At 37.4% G+C, this 27,539-nt stretch overlaps 2 protein-coding genes across 8 annotated transcripts in view; both read left to right on the forward strand.

Annotated features, from left to right (window-relative positions):
* LOC117423461 (metastasis-associated protein MTA1-like) overlaps nucleotides 1-5,220 on the forward strand; it is a 43,387-nt gene extending 38,167 nt beyond the window's left edge. For 3 of the 5 annotated variants that reach the window (XM_058991484.1, XM_058991485.1, XM_058991486.1), the window contains 3 exons: nucleotides 586-617; nucleotides 2,903-3,054; nucleotides 3,746-5,220. In XM_058991484.1, coding sequence (XP_058847467.1) covers nucleotides 586-617; nucleotides 2,903-3,054; nucleotides 3,746-3,887 — 326 coding nt within the window. In that variant the 3' untranslated portion in view covers nucleotides 3,888-5,220. Of the gene's footprint in view, nucleotides 1-585; nucleotides 618-2,902; nucleotides 3,055-3,745 lie in introns of those variants that run through there. The other 2 variants (XM_058991487.1, XM_058991488.1) reach the window with 1 other exon arrangement.
* Nucleotides 5,221-8,070: 2,850 nt separating this feature from the next.
* LOC117422230 (transmembrane protein 229B-like) lies at nucleotides 8,071-27,219 on the forward strand. Of its 3 annotated transcripts, none has more exons than XM_058991491.1 (3): nucleotides 8,071-8,201; nucleotides 17,277-17,377; nucleotides 26,083-27,219. In XM_058991491.1, exon 3 carries the CDS (start codon nucleotides 26,133-26,135, stop codon nucleotides 26,634-26,636), a length of 504 nt encoding a protein of 167 aa, XP_058847474.1. In that variant the 5' UTR covers nucleotides 8,071-8,201; nucleotides 17,277-17,377; nucleotides 26,083-26,132; the 3' UTR covers nucleotides 26,637-27,219. The 3 variants fall into 3 exon arrangements, with proteins under 3 accessions (XP_058847474.1, XP_058847473.1, XP_058847472.1); XM_058991490.1 differs by lacking the exon at nucleotides 8,071-8,201 and adding an exon at nucleotides 8,279-8,448 and having other exon boundaries at nucleotides 17,277-17,420; XM_058991489.1 differs by lacking the exon at nucleotides 8,071-8,201 and adding an exon at nucleotides 8,280-8,448.
* The last annotated feature ends 320 nt before the right edge of the window (nucleotides 27,220-27,539 follow it).

Consider the following 27,539-nt stretch of genomic DNA (forward strand, 5'->3'; position numbering starts at 1 on the left):
TAAGTATTTGTCTGCTACTCCCACCCTATTTGTAGCATTTTTTTCTGGTACCTACTACATTCTTCTGAGCTACATTCTTCATTCATCAGCTTCATTTGGGACCCTACCTGACCACACATACATTTTCCACAACGGGAAAATTGGAGGCAAATTGTCCACTCTATAGTAAATGTATTACATGAGCAAATTGTCTATAGTATAAAAATGGTCCTATGTACAGAAAGTGAAACAGTAAAACTGAAAATACATTTTGGAAACCATCTACAACACAACAAGGAAATCATGTGTTCTGCTATCAGGGGTCAAGACTTTTTGAAGCCTTCACAATTATCACAATTATCTCCTTGATCTGAAACTGATAAAGCACAGCAACCTTAGACAAATTATTTATTTATATATACATACATACATACACACAATATTTTAAAAAAATCCTTTGAGCTTCTTGCTTGTTACTGCAAAACGTTGCTTTAACTGTTCTATGCAAGTGTGTGCAGAGTGACCGCAGTGCAGTCTTCTTAAATGTTGTACTGTTTGTTTTGAAATATTTGGTCTCACAAGATCTATTCTCTTTCATGTTGTTAGGTATACCTAACCATGGACAAACCAGACAGATGGTAAGAGAATGTTAAGCACTCGCAAAATGTTCTTGTAATGCTCAGTGGTGCTTTATGGGTGATGAGGACTCTGGGCAAATCTCAATCCAATTAAATAATACTGCTCCCCACCCTTGACCCCCACTACCTCTACGAAAATATACTTGGTTATGAAGCATCCCCACTTTAAATCTCTAGGGTAGTGATCTTGCTAAGGCTGTACACATTGAAACAGAGTAGAGTGGGCACAATTCTTAACTGACTGTAATATGTAATATGATGAATTTGCTGTGATTCATTATTTATATTTTTAAAAATTGCATCTTGCATATATTAGATGCATGTTACAATATATTTATCCAATATAATGTTTTACAGCCAGTTCTTACCTGGGAGGACAATGAGTGGCATTTTCCCTACCCAAATTCCCAAGTGACAGCCGCTTGTGCTACTTTAAGATGTGCATGGGAAATGTACATGCCTGGCCCTGGTTCTCACAGTTTAGGCTTGTTTGTAATTAATATGCACTTCAGTCAGTTTTCATTACTTTGTAGTTACTTTCAGCAGCTAGGATTTGTTTAGCAAGTGTCATTATTGCCAGTAGAGTGACATGCAGTATAGGCTTGTCCATTGTCTTTTAAAAATAATTTTTGTCATGACCAGAACAGTGAGGTGCTGGTTGACCTTGCACAATGGTAAACCATTCCTGGTTTTGAGTGTCTCCCATGTTTATACAAGGGGCATCATAGTGCTGGTGTTCTTGTGATCTATATAAAGCCTTCCTCATTACAATTACATAAGATCTGGTGTAGTAAGAGGTGGGGGCTGCTCACCATGCAACAGACAAGCCAATTATATGTGCAGTGTTTGCCAATGCACCTGATGCACTACATTTGAGCCTTAGTTTGTCTTTTGATTTTGAAATTCAACCTGTTTGCACTAAGGACTGGTTATTTGAACCCCAGGGTTTGTATTTGTACCATTTCACTTTGGTTCCTGAACTGTGTTGTGTTTTGTTTTTAATGTATAAAAGGACCTAACCCTAATCCACAGAATAAAGATTATGGAGTCTTTAATCATATCCTTGCTGGGTTACATAAGCTACAGGCTGTATGCCTTGGTGATAACATTGACCCCTGGTCTGTAGCTACCATTTGAGGTCATGTGACCTTTTTAGATTTCTCCTGTATAGAGAAAGCAACTTTGAGTTATTGTCTTCACGTTTGGTACACCACTGTATTCTATGATTTTGTTTTTCAATTAACAGTTTCACAGCCACAACCTCTGACAAGGTCAGCGATACAGTCCATATGCTTCGAGATAGTGTCTTTACAGTTGATACACACCCGTATTCTCAATAAAATGTAATTACAGGTGATGTCCAATTAATCACTGGTTTACTGCAGCATTATTTTAATCTCAAGCCATGTCAATGATGCAAATCACACAGGTTAAAGTTTGTTTGAACATTATGAACAGAAATGAATATCGTTATGATCTGGAGAATAATTTTTTGGTTCAATTTTATTTTCAGTAATTTAAGATGGGGCTCAAGTGGTACCGTAAGTGCCACTGACTAAAAGTAGTCCCCTTTTGCTTTTTTAAAATCCATTATACTTTTTATACAATGAGCTTAAAACTAGTCAACAGATACCATGTATTGTTTGAATTAATATAGGCAAATATGAGCCTGGTGGGGATGCTCCACAGCTTAAGTAATTTTCCATTTAGGCTGCACTTCATGTGTCACTCAATTCCACACAAACTTCATCCGAGAGGCATATCGCAAGGAATGCCAGTTGATTTTACTTGTTTATATGTCTTTTTATATTGTTAATTTGTTCAAAATCCCTTTTAAGAAAGTGCAGAAGGATCATTGGTTACTGAAAGAAAAAGATACAAGAAACCATAAATATATCTCCAATATTCCAGCTGCATCTGTTTTTAAAAGAGAGTGGAACACCACTTCACCCCCATCTTCAGATTTTTTCATTTTCATGTAAATGTTAACCATTACCTATAAATATGTTTAGTTCTTATGCAGGATTATTCAGAAGTGCAAATATTACCAGGTGGCATTGCAATTGTTCAGTGTATTCACTAGCAGTATGGAAACTGACTGTGACAGGCTGATTAATTGCTTAGTAATGTAGCTGATTTAAATTGCAGGCATTGTCTTTTTAATTGCTTGGCTGCTGATTATTTTGCATGACTTGAATGATCCTGTATAAGTAATGATTGCTTATCACTCTGTCTCTCCGCTCTTGTGTGCACTAACTCTCTCTCCTGCTCTCCCATTATACCAGGGCCCAAGCCAAAAGTTGCTCCTCAATGGGAAATTCTGTCCAGCAAGCGGGCGACTGATCCGGGGCGGCTGCCTGGCTCCCGCCAAGAGGAGGACAGTGAACTGGATTGATGCCCCAGGCGACCTTCTCTTCATGGCCACTAAAGAGACAAGGTGAGCAAATAAATGGGAGGTGAAGCTGTTTGTGCAGATTGGCTGCTTGTGACATAACACATTGCCCATGTTAACGGGACCATGCAATAACATTCACTTTTTATGATGGACTCTGAATTCAAAGTTAGTCACATGCCACAGTCTTTCTTCTGAGAACTAGATAGAACTTTTTTTTTTGTGTAACCAGGAACGTGCGCTGTGTAAAGACTTCTAAGCATATGGGCCTAGTTCCACCCAAAATAAGAGAGAATTTTAAATGTATTCTGAAGTTCAAGCTTTTATAGTTCAAATAAATTTTACTTTATCATCTGTGAGAGGTTCCGTCATCTCCTGGCAATGAGGGATATAATGGTGACACCTTTATGTTTTGTATTTATTTCTGTGTGCTGCAAAAAAATTTAATTTTTTTTTTTTAAAAATGCAATCGGAGTGATATCCATGGTCTGAAAAAAGTGTAACTTTGGAGGCTTCATCACAAAAACGTATTTCCTCCAGTGAAATAATACAAAGCCCACAATATATTAAATGAAAATAAACCAGAAATAAAATGCACATTCCATGTAAAATCATAACTATACACGTGGTCTTTACAAGGACTTATCAGCTCTTGTTGTGTATTACCTTAGCCTTGTCAATTTTCCTTGATGGTGGAATGTAGTAAATTTAACTTTCATTTCTTTTTTTTTTACAGAAAAATACGAAAGCTTTTTTCATCCTCTGAGAACAAGCGAGCCGCCAGGCGACCCAACAAATCAATCACCGTTAAGCCGAGCCAGACCGCCCAATCGCATAGACTGCCTGCCAACGATGAATTAATAGTAATCGAGGACTAAAACTCAGATCTGCCCAATTTAAAGATTGTCCATTTGGGACTTTTTTTGTTTGTTTGTTTGTTTGTTTAGATTTTTTTCCCTAACCCTTTCTGATGAAATATTGTGGATCAACGAAGGAACATTGAGTTCCATGAAAACAGTGTTTGTGTACCCAGAAATGGGGTGAAGGACATTTACTTTGTAATATAAGCTGCGTGTATCATTTTTAACAAGTTATAAAAAGAAAAAAGAGACTAACTGCAGTGATATTAACTGCTTTGTTTTTTGCTTATGGTAGCTCTGTCCTCTTTCCCCCCCCCCCCCCCCCCCCCCCCCTTTTTTTAAGTTGATTGTTTTGTCTGTTTTGTGAACAGACTCGATCCCCTTTCCTGAAATGCCAGTTTAACTTATTGAGAGAGATTATTGACTGTGCTGTTTTTTGTACTTTTTTTCTTAACTGACACATGTGGTCTTGAATTATGTAATTAAGGATATCAAATCAATTCTTTCTCTTTTGTGAATATATAAATAGAAAACCAAAAAAAAGACTTTTGTAAGATTTAATTTTGTGAGGCTATACTTTTAAACTGTCACAAACAACAACGCCACAGACTGAACTGTTGAGTTAATAACCTTATCTCAACAAAGCATTAAGCACCTGTAATGGAGCAAGACTGGCTGAAGGTGAAATAACAGCTGATTAACCCAGCCACTCTTTCTTGGAGCGCTCTACAAGAATTGAAGAACATTTTCAAAATGCTGAAGATCTAAAAATGAAGTTGCTGGGAATTAAAAACTAAATGTCATCATAGTTTTGTTAGTGTAATGGGACGAATGACATGCTATTTATACACTTTTATAATAAATTATGAGATGGGCCGTGAAAATATTAGCGAATGTAAGGCTGGGAAGCGGTTTTTAAAACATTGGTTTATACAATTTTCTTTGTTTTTTTTGTTTAGGGGATTTAGATACAATAGTAGATTTAAAAAAAAAAAAAAAAAAAAAAAAAAAAACCCTAACTTTCTAAGTAACATCCCCAGGTCAAAACTTGCAGTAGTTACATCTGTGCCTAGCTTCACCTACGGTTTCAAATTCTGCAGCTGTGAGCAGATTCTTCCTGTGGTGCAGTGTTACATTCACACACCTGACCGCACTTTCTCAATTAAAGTTTCATGACGGTACACCAGGCTGTGCAGTACTCGGTATACAAGGCTGAACTCTACACCACGTTATTTTATTTATACTTTTCATACTGTCAAAAACATTCATTTGATCTGGCCGTGTTTTCTTTTTGTATTGTTTTTAATATACTAGCTTATGAAAATCAATTAAACACATATTCAGAACTATATTGATGTCCCCACTTAGTCTGCTAGTTAATTGAATTGGGCATTTTCCATAATGAGGTGATCACCACACTGAACTTTGTCTCCCTTGGAGCAGTTCCTGTCTTATAAATATTGCAGATTTTAGAGGGGTTTTTTTTAAATAATTTTTTTGGTTTATACCAAAACCCCCAAATTACAATTGCTGTCTTCATAAGTGTGAAAAGGTTTGTATTTTAGGTTTGTACATTTAAATAAGGAACAAAAAGACTGTATTTTGCAAAGGCTAGATAACTAAATGACCTACAGAATCCCTATTTCACCAGAAAAAGCGAAGTGTTATGTTCCTCAGATCTTATTCTAGTGCTGAAGATGAATAGCACTGATATATAGTGAAGAAGTATTTATGTCACATTTCAAAATTTTCTACACCATTGGGGTTTACTACACCATTCCACAGTTTAGCCTTCTATGCATTTAACTGTGAATGGTTACATTCCCCAAAGGTAAAAATATCTGTAGGGACACGCATGTTCTTGAAACTTATCTGCACCCATGCCACTCTATAAGGCAAATAGCAATGTTCCTGCTGCTGTTGCAAAAGTTGGAGGTTATAAATGAAATATTCAATGAAAGAATGAGTGTAAATAAGACTTTTTTTGGCCCAGAGCTGGCTTCAGAAATGCATTGACAATATGTAATTCATAAAATGCAATCGTATTACTTTTCTACAGCTCTGTAGCATTGTACTTTAAACAATAAACTGTTAAATTCAGCACAAAAAATAATAATTAGTCACTGACTTAATGGACTGCCATCTAGACAGCAATAGGACATAAAGAAAGGTCATATTGTTTGAATTTTGCAGCACTGGGGCCATTCAGAGTAAAGCAACCTACATGCAGTATAATATCCAGTCCTGTTCCACAGTGGGGTTGGTGTGCCTGCTTCTTACAAACCGGTTTGTACATCACTAGTTAGAAAGATCATGACAAATGTGAATGTTCTGTGGTATACATGGAGGACAACTTTAAATCTCGGCTCAAAGCTACGCTTTTTTTCCCCATAGAACCAATGTTGCACATAAAATGTGCAAAACTGAACAAGTGGGCCCTCATAAGACCTCACAAAATTCACATATTATTGACCCTTGTCCTTTCAACTTTTGTGTATGTAAATTGTTTTCATACAATAGGGATACTTTCATTGAACTAGTACAGGCTACTAAAATCTTGCAATTGATACATTTCCAATCCTTTCCCACTATTCAAACCAAGTGTATTACCTGGCGATAGACGCATCTCATCCACACCAAAACAGCAAATGACTCTATTTTGGAGTCAATGAAATGTGGTTGGCAGGACTGGAGATGTGAGAGCTCTGTACACAGCACCCGGCTAGTACAAGCGGTTTCCCACATTGCCAGTCAATATGCTTCAAGGACAGGAGGGGCCACACTAATAACACCCCATTCACACTACTGTGCTGGCCCTGGGCCGCCACATATTTAGGTCTGCAACCCCGTACACATTTGCAGCTTGAGGCGCCTTTGCGCGTTCACATGTGACTGAAAAGCAGGCCTAAAATGTGGTGAATTGCTTTTTTTTTTTTTTATGAAACAATAGCTTGCATTTAGAATCCGTATGTCAGTGCAGTGCTCCCTGTGGGTAACCAGTCAAGGCTGTCAACTTGGCACAAGCATGATTTGAACCAAATTCACATAGCTCTCCCTCCACTCCCAAAGGCAGTGCTTTTACTAGGTGGAGCCTCCTCTATTACTATCTTCTCATACTGTGTTAAGGACGCTTTACCTTTCCAGCTGTTTCACCTGACACCTTGACATAAATCATCTTGATCTAGAGTTATTTTGCTTAATAATGTTATTTAGCTCCCCCTGGGCAGCACTGAAACATCTACTCTGCTCAAGCTGGGCTTCTCTAAATAGCTTTATATAAAATATATAAATGCTAGATTAGTAGATATAGAATACCACTTCTCTGTCTGCAAAACAAAATGCAATCTATAACACAGTGCTGCCAAAAATGCCAATGTACGCTACTATAATATGTTTTGTGGTTAGTATAATTATTGGAACTTTGGTTAAACTATTACGTTTTTTTTTTGTTTGTTTTTTTTATTTTTTTTTAATATGTTTGGCCTGCATTGAAATAAATGTGTCCTCTAGGGGGTCTGAAAGTTAAATATTCATGCAAATTCAGCATGACAGATACAAGAGGGGGGAAATAAATGTCCTATCTGGTAATTATTGTAAGTAACTTTTCACTGCACCACTTCTCTTTTCAGTTAGAGTTCCACAAGGCTGATTATTATTATTATTATTTAATAAATAACTACGGGGTGCCTTGAGTGTACAAGGAGATAACATTCTGTTTTACCAGGACAATAACAGGACCCCTATAGGACCCCCCCCCCCCATATATATATATATATATATATATATATATATATATATATATATATATATATATATATATATATAGCAATATTCTTACAATATATGGTTACACTACACCTTTGTCATTCAATTCATGAAACAGGAAAGCGTTTTATTATTGTATATGTTATTTATAAAGACTGTATAATTATCGCCTCTCAAGACAAAAAGATACTGCATCTGGGATTCTGTGCTGTCTGGCACAAATTAACCCCCCGTGTTTTTCTTTTGTGTGCGTGTGTGTGAATATATATATTAACACGTTTAAATTCTCTAGCTCAGGGCCGTGTGAAAAGGAATACATTCATTGCACACCTACACCGCCATCTATTTTGCCTCCGGACAGACACGATGTTAAAAAAAAAAAAAAGCTTGATATGCAAATTCTGTTAATTCGATCGGTATTGCAGTGCCAGGGGTTGTGCCAACGTTACAATTATTCAATTTGAAACCTGATCTGAGGCATTGCACTTGTTTCTCTGACTCTCAGACGAGCAACAGCATCAACAACTACAGTTGAATGAACGATCACACGAATGAATGAAAAAACAGGTGTGTGTGGCTTTTTTTTTTTAATACAAGTGAGCCCGTGGTTGCTTTTCAATCCAGAGGGGAAAGGGTTAACGCGGTGTCTTTGAGCATGTGCTGCTGCTACTGCAGTGGAATAGTACGATGTGTCAATATTCATCCAGAGCCGAACAGGAGGGGGGTTCACCAGGGATGTGAAGCGGTGGAAGAGAGTCTGCTTTTGAACGTTTTCCAGGGGACTCAGTGCTGGATTGCGAACGTCATTTCATAGGTCAGACCTATATACATGATGTATTTTAAGATATTTAGAATGTATCAGTGAACGATGGAAAAGGTAAATTCATTTGTAAATAGAATTAGCACGAGGAGGATTAAGAAAGGATGCTTGCTTTTTAATTGTGCTCTATTTCGTGAGGTCGTTCGACCTTTCCGGGATTCATTTATTAATTACATTGTGTTTGCGATACGATAGAATAACATGGGAGGGCAGTGAGCTAGATGGATCTAAATAAATAAAGCTGCTAATTCAGTATGCAATTACTCGGCCATCACAGCCACGACAGAGCGGATAATATAAAAGCAGTATGTGTTTGAATACTTGAACCTCACGCTGGTGCTGTGCTGAGCCTGAGAGGATCTCAGAAATAGCGAGGATGCCTTGTCTGGTCATATTAAGAATGTATCTGCCTTGGCATAACCTGCTTTATCGCGTACAGTATTAGTACGCTATAACCGTCCTTCACAACAATGGATTATGGAACACATAAAAGTGTGTTGTGTATGCCATGTTACAGCATACAAACTATTTTCTAAATGTATTGGAAATGGAAAAGGAATATTTTATCACACTGTTCACAAATTTAAATCTGTGTTTGTTAGTGAACAATTCTGTATTGTAAAATATCATGACTAAGGAAGAGAACAGAAGAGATGAGCTCTGAATCTTTTACTTTAAATATACCTTAACAAGTAAGCCTACCGGGGAGTCAGTACAAAAAAGTTTGTAATACTGTAAGTCTATTACCTGAATATCGATGTGGACAGCACCGGCAGAATAACATTTTAATATGTCAAAGATATTAAAATCTAAAAATACACAGTGCATATTTGGGGAAGAAAAAGAAAATAGCCATATGGTGAATCGTATATCAATTGTGATTAAATATGTAATTGCTAATTCATATGCTATACTGTTCTGTACATGCTGTTGATATAGGTCATGGTCATTAATCTTTTCATCATACAGTAACTGTAATACACATGGCTTGTAATGAGCGTGTAACAGTGAGTTGACTGTTAACCATTGATATTGTGAGAGCTAACTGCAGCTGTGTAATATTGGGATAGATTCTTCTTTGTAAAGTTTTCAAAAGTTTTTAGGACCTATCATAGAATTCCAGCTCCAAAAAAAACAAAAACAAAACAAAAAAATAAATAAATAACAAAATAAAATAAAATAAAAAACTAGTGTGATAAAGATAACTGGTGATTTTTGGCATTTGTTATGCTGATTTAACCTTAAATAATTGCAGTTATCATTTGAAAACTGCATAAAGAACCTATTCCATTATTATATAGCTACATTTAGTCCTCGCAATATTAATGGGTAACAGTCAAGTCAATGTTACGCGCTCATTAAAGGCATGTGTTCTTTAATCTCAGTCGGAGTTGTTGTTAAACATGTCTGGAACGGGTTTGTTTTGTGATACGTTGTACTGAATGTTTTATTTAGTTGTTATCTTATTTGTTTTTCAATATAGAACTCCCTTATAAAATGTATGTCTGTAAATTCAATATTAGAGCTACTGTATGATGAAAATACCAGATTTGAAATGTTTAAATGGCATTTATAACCGCCACTGTTTACATCGTAAAGACCCCAAAAAACGTTTTCAGGTTTGGATGACATTTGCATGACATCACCTTGTCCCTTGTTTTTTTCTTTATAAAGGGGTTCCTAATAGCAGTGTAACGATTTATTGTGTATCGATAAATCACGATAATTTGTTAACGTTATATATTGTTTCTTAATAGAGGTATGTATCATTTGTATTGTGATACAATACCAAAAGCACAACATAGCTCATTGTAGTTCACTAAATGGTTCTTTAATGAAGAATATGTGTTTTATAGTTGATATGAATACCTTCCCTATCACATGTCCTAACTATGCAGTCTTCTGTTTTCATTTGAATCCTTTTTCGGGATAAGCAGCAACTGTTTTAAACAGTGCAATTACCATAGTAGGCATCTGATACAGGAACGTGTTAAGGAGTCAGGTAAAGTCAGGACTGAGTGGTGTGCTGGGTGAGTCATACCGTCAGGGGAGCACAGGTTTGTGTCCTGGCTGTGCAACGTTGCCGGTCTTTGATGGGAACAGGTAGTGTTGCAAAATTGTCAGGGCCTGTTTCTCTTTGACAGGTTACAGCAGACCCTGCTGGCCAGGTGCAGAATGAGCTCAAAATGGCCCAATGGAGGGCTGGCCTTCAGAAACTGGTAGCTTGTCCTCTTCAGCTCATGAACTTATAGATCATCCACTTTCTGTTCTCCTGAACTATAATTCTAAATTGGGCATGCTAAACTACCTCATGGGTCTTTAAACTTGCCTGTGAACGTGTATCTTCAGCCTGAAACAAAAGCACCATATAACTTCCATTGCCAGTTCATTTTATGGTACATTTGAATACAACATTTTAAATAGTCTGTCCTTTTTTCAGTTTTATTTCAGTTCAACCCCCCTATATATTTGGAATGTAATCCAATGCACAGCTCTGTCTATGGTTTCTTACACCACCTAGTCAAAGGTCCTCTCCTGCAGGCACTGCTCCGGACACAGCACAGGCACATCAAGTGTTAAGCTGGAAGCGCTTCCTTGTCAGCCTCCTGGTACTAGGTGCTCAGGTTACAGGCTTTACTGCAGACTGAGAGACAATTGAAATGTCAGCAGCAGTAGACCTTTAAATTTTATAAGGTAGTCATCATGTAGGTATTAAAGACCCATTAACATTGCAGTAGCTCGTGGGATTGAGGCATTTGTGTGGTGGAGTCTAAATATTTTAAAAAGCTGTTGTTACATTTTCAAACTATTATCAAAATATCAGCAGTCAGTGTATAGAAAACAGCTTACACAAACCTACACTCAAATCCTAATAAATAAAAAAAGTTACTGGTACTTTTATTCTTTTTAAATGTTTTACATTTAAGAGAGAGATAAAAACAAATGTAATGTTGTTAAAACCCACACCTACAATTGTATAACATTTACAAATGTGAGTGTTAAGAGTTTACAAACGTCTACATTGTGAATTAACCAGCGTATATGATTTGTTGTTATTTTTTACTAACATAAAACAGTTGTTTGATGACTAACTATTGTGCATTCAGATTGATTTGAAGGTTTTGCAGATCAATAGCCTCATCCTTGCTTACTTTGTGCTTTGAGATGTGTGCACATTATTGAGTGCAAACATATAGGTAATAAATATAGTACTCCATGCACAGCCATACATTTTTTTCAGTACACTTTGTGATGTGGACAGATATCCACTGGAAGCTACATTTAGACCATCAAACCCTGTTCAGGGCTAAAAGAACAGCAAGATCCCATATGGTAATACTGCAGATGGATTCCAAAATGAGAGTACCTGTATACCAACTTGAAGTGGAAATATTAGGCAAAGCTTTTGAAGGAACAAGATGCATGTCTAAGTGGGCAGATTCTCAACAAATTTTTCAGAAAATTGAATCTCGAAAATGCAAAGCTAATACAGTAAGCGCAAGCTTCTGTTGAGATGATTTTTTATAACAATGACAAATGCAAGTCATAAATTGAACTTGATTAGGTTGAATAAACAAACGCATACTAAAAACAATGCCTGGCCATTGTTGCCAGTATATTTTAGTGTAGTGTAAAACGTTCCTGTCCTGGACCTGTCTGTTTTTGCCCCTCTTTTGTAATATGCATAAGTACACTTCTGGGAGAGGCTCAAGGATAGTACTGGTAAAACAGACCAAACCTGTCAACCCTCCCGTGTTCACCGGGAATCTCCTGTATTTTGGACCTTTGTCCCGGACATCTCCCGGGACAGATTTTCTCCCGTATTTTGCTCAAATCTCTACTTTTAAACCCCCTTATGTCAGCAATCCTTTAATGTCTGCAAAAGTCATGGCCAGTGTGTGGTTACTGCAATCCTAGTCTGTACGTAGCCAGGTTTAGGACTCTGGGGAGACCTGTGACAGGCATGCATTCAGTGCACGAGCCAAGTTCACCTAGTAAGCCACGCACCTGCACTGCCCTCCCCTCCCCCCGCCGCTCTCCACGGGAAACAGTAAAAAGGTATCACGGATTGCACCCACCCCCCAGGTTGACAGGTATGACAGACTGCCGTGTACAATCTATAGAATGTATATATCATCTAAAATTAAAACAGATCTTAAAGCATGGTTGATGAGACATTCCAAACCTAATGTGACATTACAGTATGGTAAATAATGCAGTAGTTTTCTAAACTAATGTGGTCCAGCTGATTTCAGGCAGCATACAGATGAAACTACCAGAAATATATTAAAGTGAACACTGAAAACTTTTTTTTTTTAATCCAAACAGCTGAAACAGCTGTCTTTGCCCTGATATTTTAATGCTTCATTTGAATGTAAAAGTTATTATTTTACTGAATTATTCATGTAGGATATAAGACTGATTTTTCGATTCATAGAAGAAGTCAAGATGAAGAGTTCTAGAACAAGATCTAAAATGGTGGACAAAAGGGGTCATTTAAACTACTATTAACACCTCATATGCCGTATGTGCTTTAGGATGTGTTTTAATTTTAGATGATCTATACTTTATAGATTGTACACAGCAGTTTGTTTTACCAGTGCTACCCTTGAGCCTCTTCCACAAGTGTATTTCTGCATATTACAAAAGAGGGGCAAAAACAGACAGAGCCGTGGAATTGATTATAACATAAAATAATTACATATTTGGCCATGAAAACTACTGCAAACCTTTAAGAATGCTTGAGCAGTAGGCTTCTGCTTTCTCACTGTGGAGGTCAAGGAAACATGATAAGCAGTTCAGCTGCTTAGTCTAGAGGAACCGCAGATTCATATTTAAAGAATCTTCATACTTTCCCAGTAGTTATCACAACCTCCCAATCTGGCATGAATAACTTGTTTGGTATCCTGGTTCTCCATTTGTTGCACTTCTTGTATTGGAATAGGAATAGAAATAATACTATGGGTGAAGCTGAGACCACCATGTTTTAAAGTGTATATTGAGGTTCAAGCTGCAAATGGAAAGATGTAGTCTATGAGAAGCAGGGTTGGTGGGGAGCTGAGAATAAACTTTTGTGGTTGGTTGTCACATGTGGGTGGCTGGATGTGTGATTCATTCTGTGGTGTGTACTCTTGAGACAGATTATGCTGGAATTACAATTTCTGGACCGGTTGCAATGAAGGATGGTCTGGTTTGAACCATTTGGTTGTAGTGTGCTATAACTTTTTTCACCCCCATATTCTGTTAAGCTTCAGAGAGTTGCAGTGCTCTAGGCTGCTGCAGTGTTAGAGAGCTGAGGATGAAGCATGTATGACAGAAATAGTTTTTGAAGTCCATATAAATTCAGTTAGAAATGTAGGGAATTCTGATGTGCGTATTGAACCAGCAGAAACTTTTCTTTTTACCTTCTTTTAAATGTATTTTTCATGCTGTCATACTCAAGTAATGAAGAAATAAATCTCTACTTTGATCTGATAAGGGACTGTTTAAGTTTTGGGAATCTTTGAGAATCTTTTTCAATTAACATTCTTACAGAGATTACAGTAGTCTTGGTAATAAGGTGATAGCAGGAGAAATAAAAATGCTATAATTATTTTGTCAGTTTTTCTCAAAATCAATTGTGAGATTTACAATCTATTGTGACAATAAAACTTAACTCACACCCTGACCTCCAGAGGTAATAGGTATGAACCCGTTGGACCACCTAGCTCCCTATCAGGGACTCCCTTCTGCTCTTACAGCTCAGCTCTGCACAGATATGGATTAAAGAGCAAGTAGCAGGGTTCAGAAAAATATAGCCTCATATGTCCCCACATGTTGCTACAAATGTGCAGCAGCATGCTGTGTGTGACGTGAAGGAGAGGGTAACAATGTGATGTTACACTCTGCAATTTATTAGGATAGGATGTACATCTGCTGAGATGCAAGGTTACCTTAACAGGGATGCTACGTCCCTCACTTATAGTGACTGATTAAACCAGATTGTGGTTGGATCTGTGCTGCAGTTAAAACGAACAGTGAAAACGAATCAATTTTAACAAACTGCCTCTAATACTATTAAATATGAGGGGTTTTGGTCTACAGGTTCAGGTGTTGACCATCATCTAGACATTAGGCATGCTGGAGGTAATTCTCACATTGGAAACAGAATTAATTTAAAAGGATGTCTTTGCTGGGCTAGAACACTGAAGTGTGAACATCCTGCTGCACATGTCCATGCAGTGTGTTGGATGGCAAAATGTAAAAGCCACAATCCTGACCATAACATTTTATCTGCAATGACAATGGGGAAAATATTGCAGGGCTCTTGATAAAGTGGTACTGAGACTAGTTTATACAGCATGTTCATACATTGTGATACCATTGGTGTGTCAAATACTCCAGCTACAACCCCAGAAATACTCAAATTGTGCATTCTGGTGGACGTGTGTCCATTGTAATGGGAACCTGTGTATCCCACATTTTAAGTTTTTTTTGTAAATTCCTACTTTCTTACTGCATGTCTTTAACCTTGTACTCAGTGCCAAGTTTTAACCATGGAAACCAGGGAGTTAAAAACCTTGTGGATGACATCTGCCAAGTGATCCACAAGGGCATAGTAATTTAACTACCTGCATATTGATCATTGTAGGTTATTTTAATCCTCTGGGCATCAATTACAATCCCTGAGTGTTCTACCTCTTGAATCAGATCATTTTAAAGCACTGTTCCTTTGCCTGCATTGCATAGCAAAATTATAATACCTATCCAATAGTACTGAGGGAATTTAACTACTTAGTTAATCTCTTGTTCTTAGACAACTAGATGGCCAACACCTTCAATTACAGAGAACATATTACTGTATAGAGTACATACTGATTCACTGTTGGAAAAGTGTGCTGTCTTTAAATGGTCATCATACATTAATCATTTGGTATATAATACTCTAGCATTACCTGGTAAGTACTGTAAACTTGCTTCCATATAATTGTAGTGATTATAAATTAGACATGTCTTTACATTTAAGAGTTGGCAGTTGGTTAAAAAATGGTGACATTATAAGTTTTTGATTTATCAATCAACATTTAAAGATCTAAGTAGAATCAAGAACAGAGAATAATATGGTATCTTGAATTGTTAGATAATATATATTCTGAAATGAGCAGTTCAGTTCAGAACAGTACAGGTCTTTTTTCTGTTTGTATATGTTATGTTAAACCTTCCCATCATGCACCACTTGGCAGCGGTTCAGATGAGGTTAATGCTGTCTGGCTAGTAAAAATATCAATAGGCCTTTATCAGACAGGCATGATGAATGAGAGATGAACAGATCAATACGTGTCTGTTAAGCAAGGGGGCTGCAAATTTTGTTATGTAGGACTGGAGTTATCAAGGTCTTTACATGTAATTTGCATGTGGTGTGAGTGCTGTCTTTTATGCAAGGCAGGGACATACACTTCACCTTCACAGGGTGCTCTGTGCTGTGCAGCCAGAACTGCAAGAGAATAGCTGAACAAGCAAGAGGCCTTGAATTAATAAATGCCTCGGTCAGGCATCTGGCTATAGGGGTGACCCAAATTTCAGCATATGAGAGATCAGTCAAAGAGAACATAACCTGACAATTGCCTTGATTTTTGTGACTCCCATCCTACCACATGACACAGAATGATCTTTCAAAGCATAACCCTGCTGCTATGTTGGGTCTACCCTTGCAGAGACTCAGTATTTTATAACATATACAATTATACAGGCAGTTTAGTTGCAGGTGGGAACAGTTTTCGTCTAGTTATTTTTAAGATTAAAACAAGGAGTTTAAATTGATCAAATGGTAAACAGTTAATTGCACTTGCTTTAATAGATTTCAAAATATTACATGAACAAATTGCCCATGGTGTAAAATCAGGCCCATTGACATTTCCAAATACTAGCACAACAATTCAAGATCTGTTTGGTTTGGCTGGATTCTTGTGTGTTTCAGTTTTTCCCAAGCAGCCTTGATCGCCATCTTTGAGTTTCAGAGCACATTAAAAGTCAAGCTCTTAATCTGAGCTTTGTGTATTCCTGAGCTTGGTCTCCTTGCTGTGACCTACCTCTGGTAATGAAGGGGGTTCATTGTTTCTCCACACTGCCTGGGAAAGACGTCTTAGTGACCTGTGTACCCTCACAGCATGCTTAAGAATAGAATAAATTCCTTTTTTTATGAGTGTGTAGGTCTGTTCTGGAAACCAAAAAAAAGGGACGTGCTATACATGTAAAGTGAGGCTTCGCTTTGTGTAAGGAAACCCAAACTGTCATAGCTATTCAGAAAATGAATCACAGGACTCACAGATACTGCACAGTACTTTAAATACAGAGTGGGTCACACATTTAAGGACAAATTAAAAGAATGCTTGAAGAATTAACTTCAAACACTAAATCATAAATTCAGAGGTAAAGCACAATCATCAGTTGTAGGTGCTCATGTCATCAGTGGTGTGAACATTATTTCTCCTGAGAATTTAAAATATACTGTATATATTTGCTTAAGTTCTTCAGTTGGCATTCACACCTGGTCCTGGAGAATACCTTGAAGGCTGTTCCTTGTGAGATGGCAGTCCTCAGCAGGCATGGTGGATACAGTACATTAATGTCTTGAATGTTGCCATCCCCAGTACAGCATTGCCAGGTGGACTTGATCCTCAACAGTGCTAATGGCATAGCAGGAAAACATGCCCCAAACCAGGGCAATGCCATTCCAATCGGGTAGACTGGTCCTAATAAAGTCTTTTGAATCAGTCTTTCCAGTGACTGCATTTGCATGTGTAACTAGCAACTAAACAGATTGGTCGTCTCCCTTTTTTCAGGTTACAGTTTGTGAATCCTGGAGTCCTCACTGACAAAAGCACCAGGGACAGGCTGGACCCACACCTCTGAGTGTTGCTTCACAGAGGCTGTACCCCTGCAGGTATCATTTGACTTGCCCATCTTCTGTTTTATACTAGTTGCAGGTAGGAGTTTATTATTTTAACCTGTGTTACAAGATACTAGAAGAGGTAGAACAACTACCAATTTGAGAGAGTCAAATACAGTAGTTCAGGTTAAAATACGACAATAGGATGGCTAGTTGCCACTTGAAGGCTAAAATTTTGTACAGTAGACCCCTGTTAATCCGTGCAGATTGGGACCGATTTGAGCCCAAATTTAGTGAAAAACACGGATTAGCAGAAGTTTAGTTTACTGTTTGGGAAATCCCTGCGCTATTAATTGAAAACTCGAAAAATGCAATAATACAAATAAAATATAATGTCCCAACAACGGTCAAAATATATACTGTACATAATCAGTGTTGTTCAGAAGCAGAGATAGCTGGTTTAAAAAAGATCCTGCTCTTAGTCTCTGCTCTTCATATTCAGACTGCCAGGCTAAGAGAGTCTTAAGTCTGCTTTCTGCTTGCTATTGTCACTGATTTCAGTAACTACAATACAGTAGGCTTGCACTATACTGTACTCAATTAAATGATGACTGTCCGCTTCTGCACAGATATACTGATTTCTGCACTAATAAAGCGTGTGAATACCTGCTTCCGCATAGATCAGATGATTTGTGCACTAATACATTTTGATAATGTACTGTATTAAACCGCACGGATTATTGAAACACAAATTATTGAAAAACGGATTAACGGGAGTCAACTATTTATAAATTATGTATTTCATAATGGCTGGTACTTTATTTGTGAACGTCCTGTTTTGTTGCACTTTGCTGTTTGTGCACTATATTTTAAAACCGCTCGGAGTAAATGGAACTCAATTTAACCGCACAAGTCCATTGAGCAGCAAATGCAAACATTTGCTGGATTTGAGTAGTATAAATATGGAATGTGTACTACTTTATAAACACTAGCATCTGTATTGCATATACAGTACAAGTGGTTCCCATGACATAGCCTTCTGCATGCATAAGTTTGACAATGGATAGACAGTAAAATTCAAAACATTTAAGAGTTGGATAATCTTTGAACTCACACTATTAACACAACTACTATTGTGTCTGTTTACAATTTCCAAAATTAATGAACTGCGTATGGCATCAAAATAAAGTTATTAAGGTAACTGGTTGCTAATGATAAAGCTAACGTACATAGGAAGATTGATTTTCAAGCAATGCGATTTGGAGATGGCCGCGATATGGAACGGCAAACAAGGGTAAAGGGAACGTGAAAGCAGTCAGAATTCCAACACAGATTGCAATCTGAAATCCATGGTTTTAGAGTTCAGTAATCCTTGCTGGTCTGGCCCACCACCCACAGTGGTCAAGCAAATCTGCTGTGCCGTACATTATTCCTCGTAGTCCATTGAAGCATTAACACACCAGCTTTTCAGTAATCCCCATAAAAATGTGCTGCTTTTTCTTTCTTGCTAAATAAGGTGCTGAATTGAGAAGGGTTTGTGTCAGTGCTAATTTAGGGCTAGGGCAACAGAACTGAGACTACATTGTAACACGGGCCTCACTCACGGTCGTTCGTTTGCCCCTGTAAATGAGACTCAGCACACATGAACTTGTAGTTTAGAGTTGACGCGCACTTTTAATAATACAAAATAAACAAAAATGAAAACAAAACCTAGCTCTTTTTGAGCACTAACTAAACAAACACTGGAACCTATTCTAATAAACCGGACAGCTAAGCTGTTTACCGGCTGAAAAACAGATGTACCTTTTCCATTGATACGACTGATAACACACACACAGTTGGACTCTTCACACAGCAGCCCTGAAGAGACTACATGCTCTCTTTAAATACCCTGCACCTGGCTCTAATTTACAATGATAGCCAGGTGCAGGTGATAATTAACCATTAAATAAATAATCAAACCATAATAAAAACAATTAACACAGGTTTTTTTTGGCAAGGAGGATTTTAACCCCCTCCCTGCTGTGCTACAACATATAGAAAAGTCTATAAATAGATGAATAGCCTTACTGGACATATATTATACAAAATTATTAAGCTTTGCCATAAGGGGAGATATTATGTTTTTTGAAAAACAGCATTTTTTCAACTGCACGATCAAAGCTAGTTTCTCCAAATTAGCAAAATTTGTATTAAGTAAACAAATAAGAAACCACTGAATACTACTTAAACAGTGCCTGAGTTAAAAATCTTAGTTGTTTATATCTGGTTTGGTAACTTTATTAGGTGTAGTTCTCCTTTCTGAACAAAGAGCTGGATTCTCAAAGCCACTTACTCCAAATTGTCATTAGCATGATTTTTTCAGATAGTAGAAACACATCCAATATAGTTACCAACGCAGAAATAAACAACTCCGACATTTCATTTCGGGACTTGTGATTAGTCTGAAATTGTTTTAGAAATGCAAATAATGTTTTTCAGATCAAATTTGCGCTAATGGCGATTTGGAGTAAATTGCTTTGAGAATTGAACCCAATATCTGCTAATGATAATTTGGAATAAATAGCGTCAAGAATTTAGCCTATTGACATATTGGGTACGTGTCTTTTTTTAATTGTGGATATAAATATTGTATTTTTGTGACAGTAATTTTGCAAAGCTAGTGCCATTAAAGTAATGACTTTGCATTTGTTGGGTTACACTGCATATTTAATTTGATCAAATGTGACTTTTTAGTTTTGTGCCTGCTAGGCAGGACACTTATATTGTCTTTGTATTTGGTACACAGTTGTATTCTATCAGTCAAGTTACCTTACAGGTAATGCCCAGTAAGAATAAACCTTTTCACTACCATATTATTTTAACCTTAGGCCATATCAATGATACAGACCACAGGCTTAGAGATTATATTTGATACACAGCTGCATTATGTGATTCTCTCACCCAAGTTCCATTACTGGTGATGTAACTAAATACTCATAAGACAGAGTAATGTGCACATTTATTAGAAAACCCCATTGCTTCTATAGTTTATTGAACTCAGTGCTTGACAAAGGTACCAACTGTACAAAATAATGTCATGGATACAACTTCAAGAAAAATTGAATTAAATTACATCCAAATTTTTGAGAAAGCACATAGACACATTGCCAAAAAGATGCCAAGCTGTTATTGATGCCAAAGGTGGCCGCACTAAATATTACCATTAAAGACACTAGCTGTGTTTGTAATTTTGAATTCATTTCATGGAAGATGAGTTTCCAAAACTGGATAATTTCTGTAGTAAATGAAACCTTTTTTTGTGTGTGCACAGCTCAATAAATTACAAATCTTGTGGTGTTCTAATACATTTGCACACTACTATGCAGTAGTACTAAAAAGAAACTTGGTCAGACAAACGTTTTGACAGTGTATTTCTTAACATATGATTGAGTGTCCTCAATCTGTGCCGGTTGTCTTGGAGAAAATTGTGTAAAGAGGAAAAGGGATGAACTGAGTATCTAAACAAGTAGAGATTACTCCCAAAAGGGAAGGGACTTGGTATTAGGTGGTGAAATCAAACCCCATGCATTATGTATGCTGGTGCTGAGCTGTCTCCTGTGAGCCGAGAGTAGGTGAGTGAATCAACTGAAAAAAGCCAATGGGTCCTCTGGGGGCCTCTCGGATTGTGCACACATCGGCAGAAGGTTTTGTGGCAAAAAATTCTGCAAGGACGCTTTAGCTCCCCTGCTCTTTACCCTGTCAAGTTCAACACAGGCTTCACATTGTCTGTCACAGCACTTTATCGTGTTACAGGAGACAGAAAGTGGAGAGAGTCTGCTTTCAGAGCATCTTCAGGGAAAAAGTCATTTCCATTAGCGGGGCCGTATATATTTCATATTGATTGGAGCCAAACTTATAAACGTGTTTAATTAACACAGCCAGGGTATGACTTGGTCTGGAATAAAGTGTTTTTTTTTTCTATGGACTAGGTAGGTGATGGTAGGTGAGGTGGCTGTGTGGTCCAGTGGTTAAAGAAAAGGGCTTGTAACCAGGAGGTCCCTGGTTCAAATCCCACCTCAGCCACTGACTCATTGTGTGACCCTGAGCAAATCACTGAACCTCCTTGTGCTCCGTCTTTCGGGTGAGACGTAATTGTAAGTGACTCTGCAGCTGATGTATAGTTCACACACCCTTGTCTCTGTAAGTCGCCTTGGATAAAGGCGTCTGCTAAATAAACAAATAATAATAATAATAATAATACTCCACAAGTCTTGCACCCATGTTGAACTTCTGACCTCACATGCTCAGAGCTGTAGATCAAACAGATGGAAGGCTTTTTAATCAGTCAACTGACTGTCTTGTCACTGGAGGTGAAAGCTGGGGATTTAGACACGTGAGCCTCTCAGTTTTAAGACTTGAGCGTTATTGGGAGGAGTTGTCATTAATGTAAGCAAACATCCATTTACCGTAACTGGAACGTGCTTTTCTATCAGTGATAGTGAACTGGAAAAAAGCTGGGTTATGTATTGTGGATGTTTTCAGAAATAAATGTTTAGGATGTAGCCAACACATAGTAACACAGACTATACAGTACATTCTGTACAGCATACAGATGGCCTTGGAAAATTAACGGCAGATTTTACACAGACTTACTGTTCTGTACCTCCAGATGTCCATATAACCAAAAATCCAATTACTCAGTTCAAAAAAGTTATTAAAACATTTATTAATGGCTAATTATAAATCTTTACTAAAAAACAGTTATGGCTGTAGAAATTCAGGCAATTGAAAGATAAAGGGATGGTTTCAAAGGTAGCTTTTATTAGGCAGCATTGTAATACAATCATAATGATGCGTCACTGATGCGTCAACCTGCATGTCTTTACACTTTTACACTTTCTTCAGTTCTTTGCAGTGCTTTTTCTATTTTTGATGTGTTGGGGCGAGTTTTATCACGATTATATTTTAGCAACGATAATCCACCTGCGTACAAAGCTATTTTTGTGTAGAAGCCTTGTGGAATATTGTTCCTCAGACACTTTGCGAAGGCTGGAAGTATCATCTGTTTGTTTAGAAGCAGGCATTATTATTTAACACTTTCTGACAGCTCAGCTGGGATAATCATGTGTTTGAAGTTTGCGGTAGAAAAATGCAAGGGTGTAACAGCGGTAATGATGGTGTTTGAGAGTCAGGTAGAAGTGGTTGGAATGTTCAAGTGTAAAGCTAGGCGAGAAAGATTCGTACATGTTTTGTGCAGGATGTTGAATAAACAGATGTTGTTAAAATGAAAATGGCCATTTCCTTTGACGAGGAACACGAACATAACATTAACCAATGTATCTGAACCATGGTAAACCACAAATCCGGTTTAGCAACTCACCCCTATGTGGCTCAGTGCATCATTTTATTTAGAGTTCATCAAACGTTGAATAATAAAGATGTTGAATTAATTATACCAAGCACTGTCACAGGAAATGCACAATCCTGAAACCAGAATTGACAACTTCTGTAAGATCAATGTGGATTCAAACATCTGTAAACAAGAATTTTAAGGCTGCCAAAACCTAAAAGAAATGCAACAATGGTACAGTGGAACTCCGTTTATCAACACGTTTGAAGGAACATACGTCCACCGATGTGTGAAATCCACGGATAAATGAGTTGTCATTGCGTGTGACTAGAATGCATGAATAAAATACAGAAACTAGTAATGTAAACCAAATTAGTGTTTATTAGAGATGTATTGCAATACAATATATTACAAAGACAGTTTACTTTGACAGTGATACTTCTAGCAAAGTCTTTTCAAAACTGTTTCCCTAGCTTTTTCTGTTACCAAAAAAATTAAATAAAATAATATTAAAAAAATATATATTCAGCCCATCAGAGCTCATAATTTTCCTGTAAACTAAGTCGTGTGGCTAGCAGCTAGAAATATCACCAGGCATTATCGCTAATTTATTCCACACATTAATATTAAATGATGGTAGCTAAGTGTTGCTAGTTTGCTAGGATTTAAAAAAAAAAAAATACAATTCTATTTTTTTTTTACTGTAAAACTAAACACACAAGCCTGCTGTGTAATTTAAACTTTCCTTACATTTCAACAAAATACATACCAACAGAAGTAGGGTTTTTTTTGTTTTGTTTCGTAACAACTTTTTTAAACAATTCACTGCTGCAAGTCGTTCTTTTGAACCTTGACAAAGTCCATCATAGTCTTTTGTTTCAGTGGGGCAAAATATGTTTGCTGGGCTTCACTAAGTAACTGCCTTAGGAGACATGAATCCTCGCAGCTGTAGCGCTGCTGTCTTGGCGTCGACTCCACAGGCTAGACCGATGCATGCGTCTTTATGTGTGTGTTTGTGCACTGCGCATTACGTCTACATTGGCAATAATGTATTGTATTTCAGAGATAGAACTCGCCAGGGAGCCGCGGATAATTGAAGTCACGGATGAATGGGGTGCAGATAAATGAGGCTCTACTATATTTTGATGGAATGCAGAGGAACTGAATGAAGACTGTATTAATCAAATAGCAATGCAACAACGTTTAATACTGTATACAGTCACGCAGCAGGAAAATGCTTTGAATGAAAAAAAAAATCTTGCTGTTAGCCTACTTTAGGAGTTTTCACAAGGTTTTTGTAAATTTATTTTCTTAAAGGTATAATTGAAATCTATAAATGTTTATTGATTAAATGATACATAATTCCCTTTCTGCAATGTTATTAGTCCTGGGCTAATTGTTAATTGCACATAGTTTTCTAAGGAAAGGGTGGGGGTCTGTGTGACATGCTGTGGTTGATCTGGTCCATGTTGGTTTTGGAAAGGCATCAGTCTGAAATAACAAATTCTGACTTTAGACAGGCGCTTTAGACAGGGGTGTAGCCAGTGTACATGGGCAGGGGCTCTTTTTATTAAATACAGAGAAGCCCGCTCCCCAGAGCTTCTGTGCTTCCACCTGCCATGTGAGTGTCAAAGAGAGTGGGATAATTAATTCCAGCTGTAACATTGGATTAATAATTTACATGCCTGCCTTTCCATTACTGACACACACACGCACACGCACGCACACGCACACGCACACGCACACGCACACGCACACACCCTCATGTTTTTCATGTCTTTCAAGAAGTAAAGGCTGGAGTATTTGAAAATATGTCCTTGTATGCTTAAGCTTAAAGCTTTAAACTGAAGAACGTAGAAAGGTTCAAACTAACAGAAATGGGTCATTTTTAAATGAGCGTCGATTTAAATGGAACCTAGGAAGTAAATCAAGTGTTATTTATGGTTTGATTTTGTACGTCCACACATGTATACATACTGTACAGTTTTAATGGCCTCCCCCACATCTCAGAACATTCCCAACCTATTCAGACCACAAGAGGTGCTAAGGTCTCTCCTAGAACATCCTACCATTGCCTTGACAATAAGAGGCAACCCAAGATTTTATCCTCCCATTGACAGCAATCTGGGCAGAGGGAGGCTGGGTTTTAGTAAAGGAATAGCAGCCTTTACTAGTTGCTGTTTTTGATGACAGTAGTGCCATTTGGCCTTCAGTCGCTTACAGGATATTAAACTAAAGGTATTTCAGTTCTGTTAGAAGATTACATTAATTGTCTAGCAGGCTTATTGTTGCTAAACAATTTCATGTTAATGTGTGTATATATCAATACACACTTTGAAGCAAGGGGTTAATAGGCCCAAATGTAGTTATTTCCCTTACAAAAAGCTGTATTCATAAAAAAGAGTTTCTCTTGGAAATTTTGTAACAAATGAGGCATTGTTTTCATTGTTGTAAATGTTACTTATTACTGTTCTTTTCAGAGTAAGCAGAGATAGTGCCAGGCACAACTGATTTGAATACAAATCAAATACAAGCAAACTACTACTGATATAAATGTGATGGGTGTTGACAGGCTGTTTAGATATGATTTGTAATCCTGCTTGTTGTCAGGGATACATACCCTACCCCAGGCTTTGCCTGTGGTACTCTAGGCTAATGTCCATAACATCCAAACTGTAGGTTAATGTAATCTACCGGTATCTGTCAGTAAGATAAAAAATAAACTAATGAAGTACATATAGAATGAAGGGATACAGTAGCATATATAGTATTGTTATATTGTAAAATGTTTTGTTTGAACATTTGAGCTGTAAACTGATTAATTCTGTTGTTTATGACTTTGTCTCAGCCAACCCAAGACAAGCTCGTGAACCATAAGGTTTGCAATCAGTAACAAAAAAATTAAAAAGATGTAATAAACAGTAATAAAGCAAGTCAAGGTGCTCCTTGCCCTGAAAGCATTTCAGCTGCATGTTGCTAGGCACTGCCATTAAGCCGAACATACAGGAAATATACCAACCACAAAACTCAACGACATGGGAACAAGCAGCACACTCTGTGTCAAGATTACGCAGCATGTAATCGTGACACGCAAGGTTCTGCTTCCTGTTTCTGTTTAAAATTGCATGCATAGTACCAGAGTTATGTTCTCTTCCATGTTGTGAGGGAGGTTGGTTCAGAGGAACGAGCACAGTAAGTTGATTAGTGAAGATGGCTTTTGGTAAACTGGGGGGTATTTGAGCCTTGTTGCTTTTAATTTAGTATGTATGTAAACTCATTCATAAGTACTTGATATAATGAGGATACAATTAAAAGAAGAAAACAACTGTTATTCAGTTTGTAACATTGTTACTGTTTTGTCTTCCAAAGCTGTCCTTCATCTAATAACCAGTCCTCTTTTTCTCTCTCTTTCTCTCATGGACCTAAGCACCCTAGCTTCACATCCCCTCCCTTTCCTCCCCCCGCCTGTCCAGTAAGATGGCAGCTGTCGAACCCCTGACAGTGCTCTCGCGCTGGTACCTCTACGCCATCCATGGCTACTTCTGCGAGGTGATGTTCACGGCTGCCTGGGAATTTGTAGTTAACTTCAACTGGAAGTTCCCGGGCGTCACCAGTGTCTGGGCCCTCTTCATCTACGGCACGTCCATCCTGATCATAGAGCGCATGTACCTGCAGCTCAAGGACCGCTGCCACATCCTGATTCGCTGTCTCATCTATACACTCTGGACCTACACCTGGGAGTTCCTCACAGGCTTTATCCTGCTCCAGTTCAACGCCTGCCCTTGGGACTACACCGATTTTGACTATGATTTCATGGGCTTGATCACCCTGGAGTACTGCCTGCCCTGGTTCTGTGCTTCCTTCATCGTAGAGCAGCTCGTCATCAGAAACACCCTCAGGCTTCGCTTTGACGAGAAGACTGATCCTGCTGCTGCCGTGGAAACCACTGGAACGGCCAATGGGTACATCAAGAATGACTGAAGCTTTCCCTGTGTGGGAAAAATTGTCAATTCAAGTCACCATTATATACAGAGAGCTGATCTTACATTAATTAGACAATCCATTTCTGTTTAAAAACATAAGAAATGGACAGGCCTTGGGGATGTGGAATGAAATTAAATCGGGTGGTGATATCAGAAAGTGACATAATCATAATTATAGCCTGTCAGTCAGCTAACATGAGAATTAACTTAGCGGTAAAATAGTGAAGAGGAATTAAACCATACTGATCATGTAGCTTGAATTGTTATGTAAAGTGTGCATGTTTTAAATAAATGCACATTTGGAAACAGTATTCCCAAGAAGGGATATACGAGGGAACAATTTTGTCAGCCCCACGACTACAATAAGTTTTAAAACAATACCAATTGAATGTTTTAACTTATTATCAGGTTAAAATCTCTTATTTATATAATGATAGGAATAGAAATCAAGAATATTACCATTTTAACGTTAATGAAATTCATGGATGATCTTAATTAAATGTAGTGGCACATTTTAATATTTTAAAATGCATGAAAAATGAAAGATGCAGTGTTATCACCCCCTACTCAAATATATATGTTATTAGATTATTTGAACTACTTTTATGTAGTTTATGTACTTTATTTATATATATATATATATATATATATATATATATATATATATATATATATATATATATAATATATTTCTATATAAATAGAAATATATATTATTAAATAGAAGTAAAAAACACTGTCTTACTGATGAAATATCCTACAGTTCCCACACCAAAAACATCTATCCCGGAATCATAAACGGACTAATCCACTTTATTATGTAACACACATTAGTGTTCTTCAAGCCTATCCCTCAAGCAGTCCAGGTTTTTGTTTCAATCAGTACTAACTATTTGTGTAA

Source organism: Acipenser ruthenus, chromosome 18 (genome assembly GCF_902713425.1).
Source record: "Acipenser ruthenus chromosome 18, fAciRut3.2 maternal haplotype, whole genome shotgun sequence".
In the NCBI taxonomy this organism is placed as follows: domain Eukaryota; kingdom Metazoa; phylum Chordata; class Actinopteri; order Acipenseriformes; family Acipenseridae; genus Acipenser; species Acipenser ruthenus.

Bases quoted from the DNA above. Each gene is read 5' to 3' on its own strand.
- LOC117422230 (XM_058991491.1), top strand. From the start codon at position 26,133: ATGGCAGCTGTCGAACCCCTGACAGTGCTCTCGCGCTGGTACCTCTAC.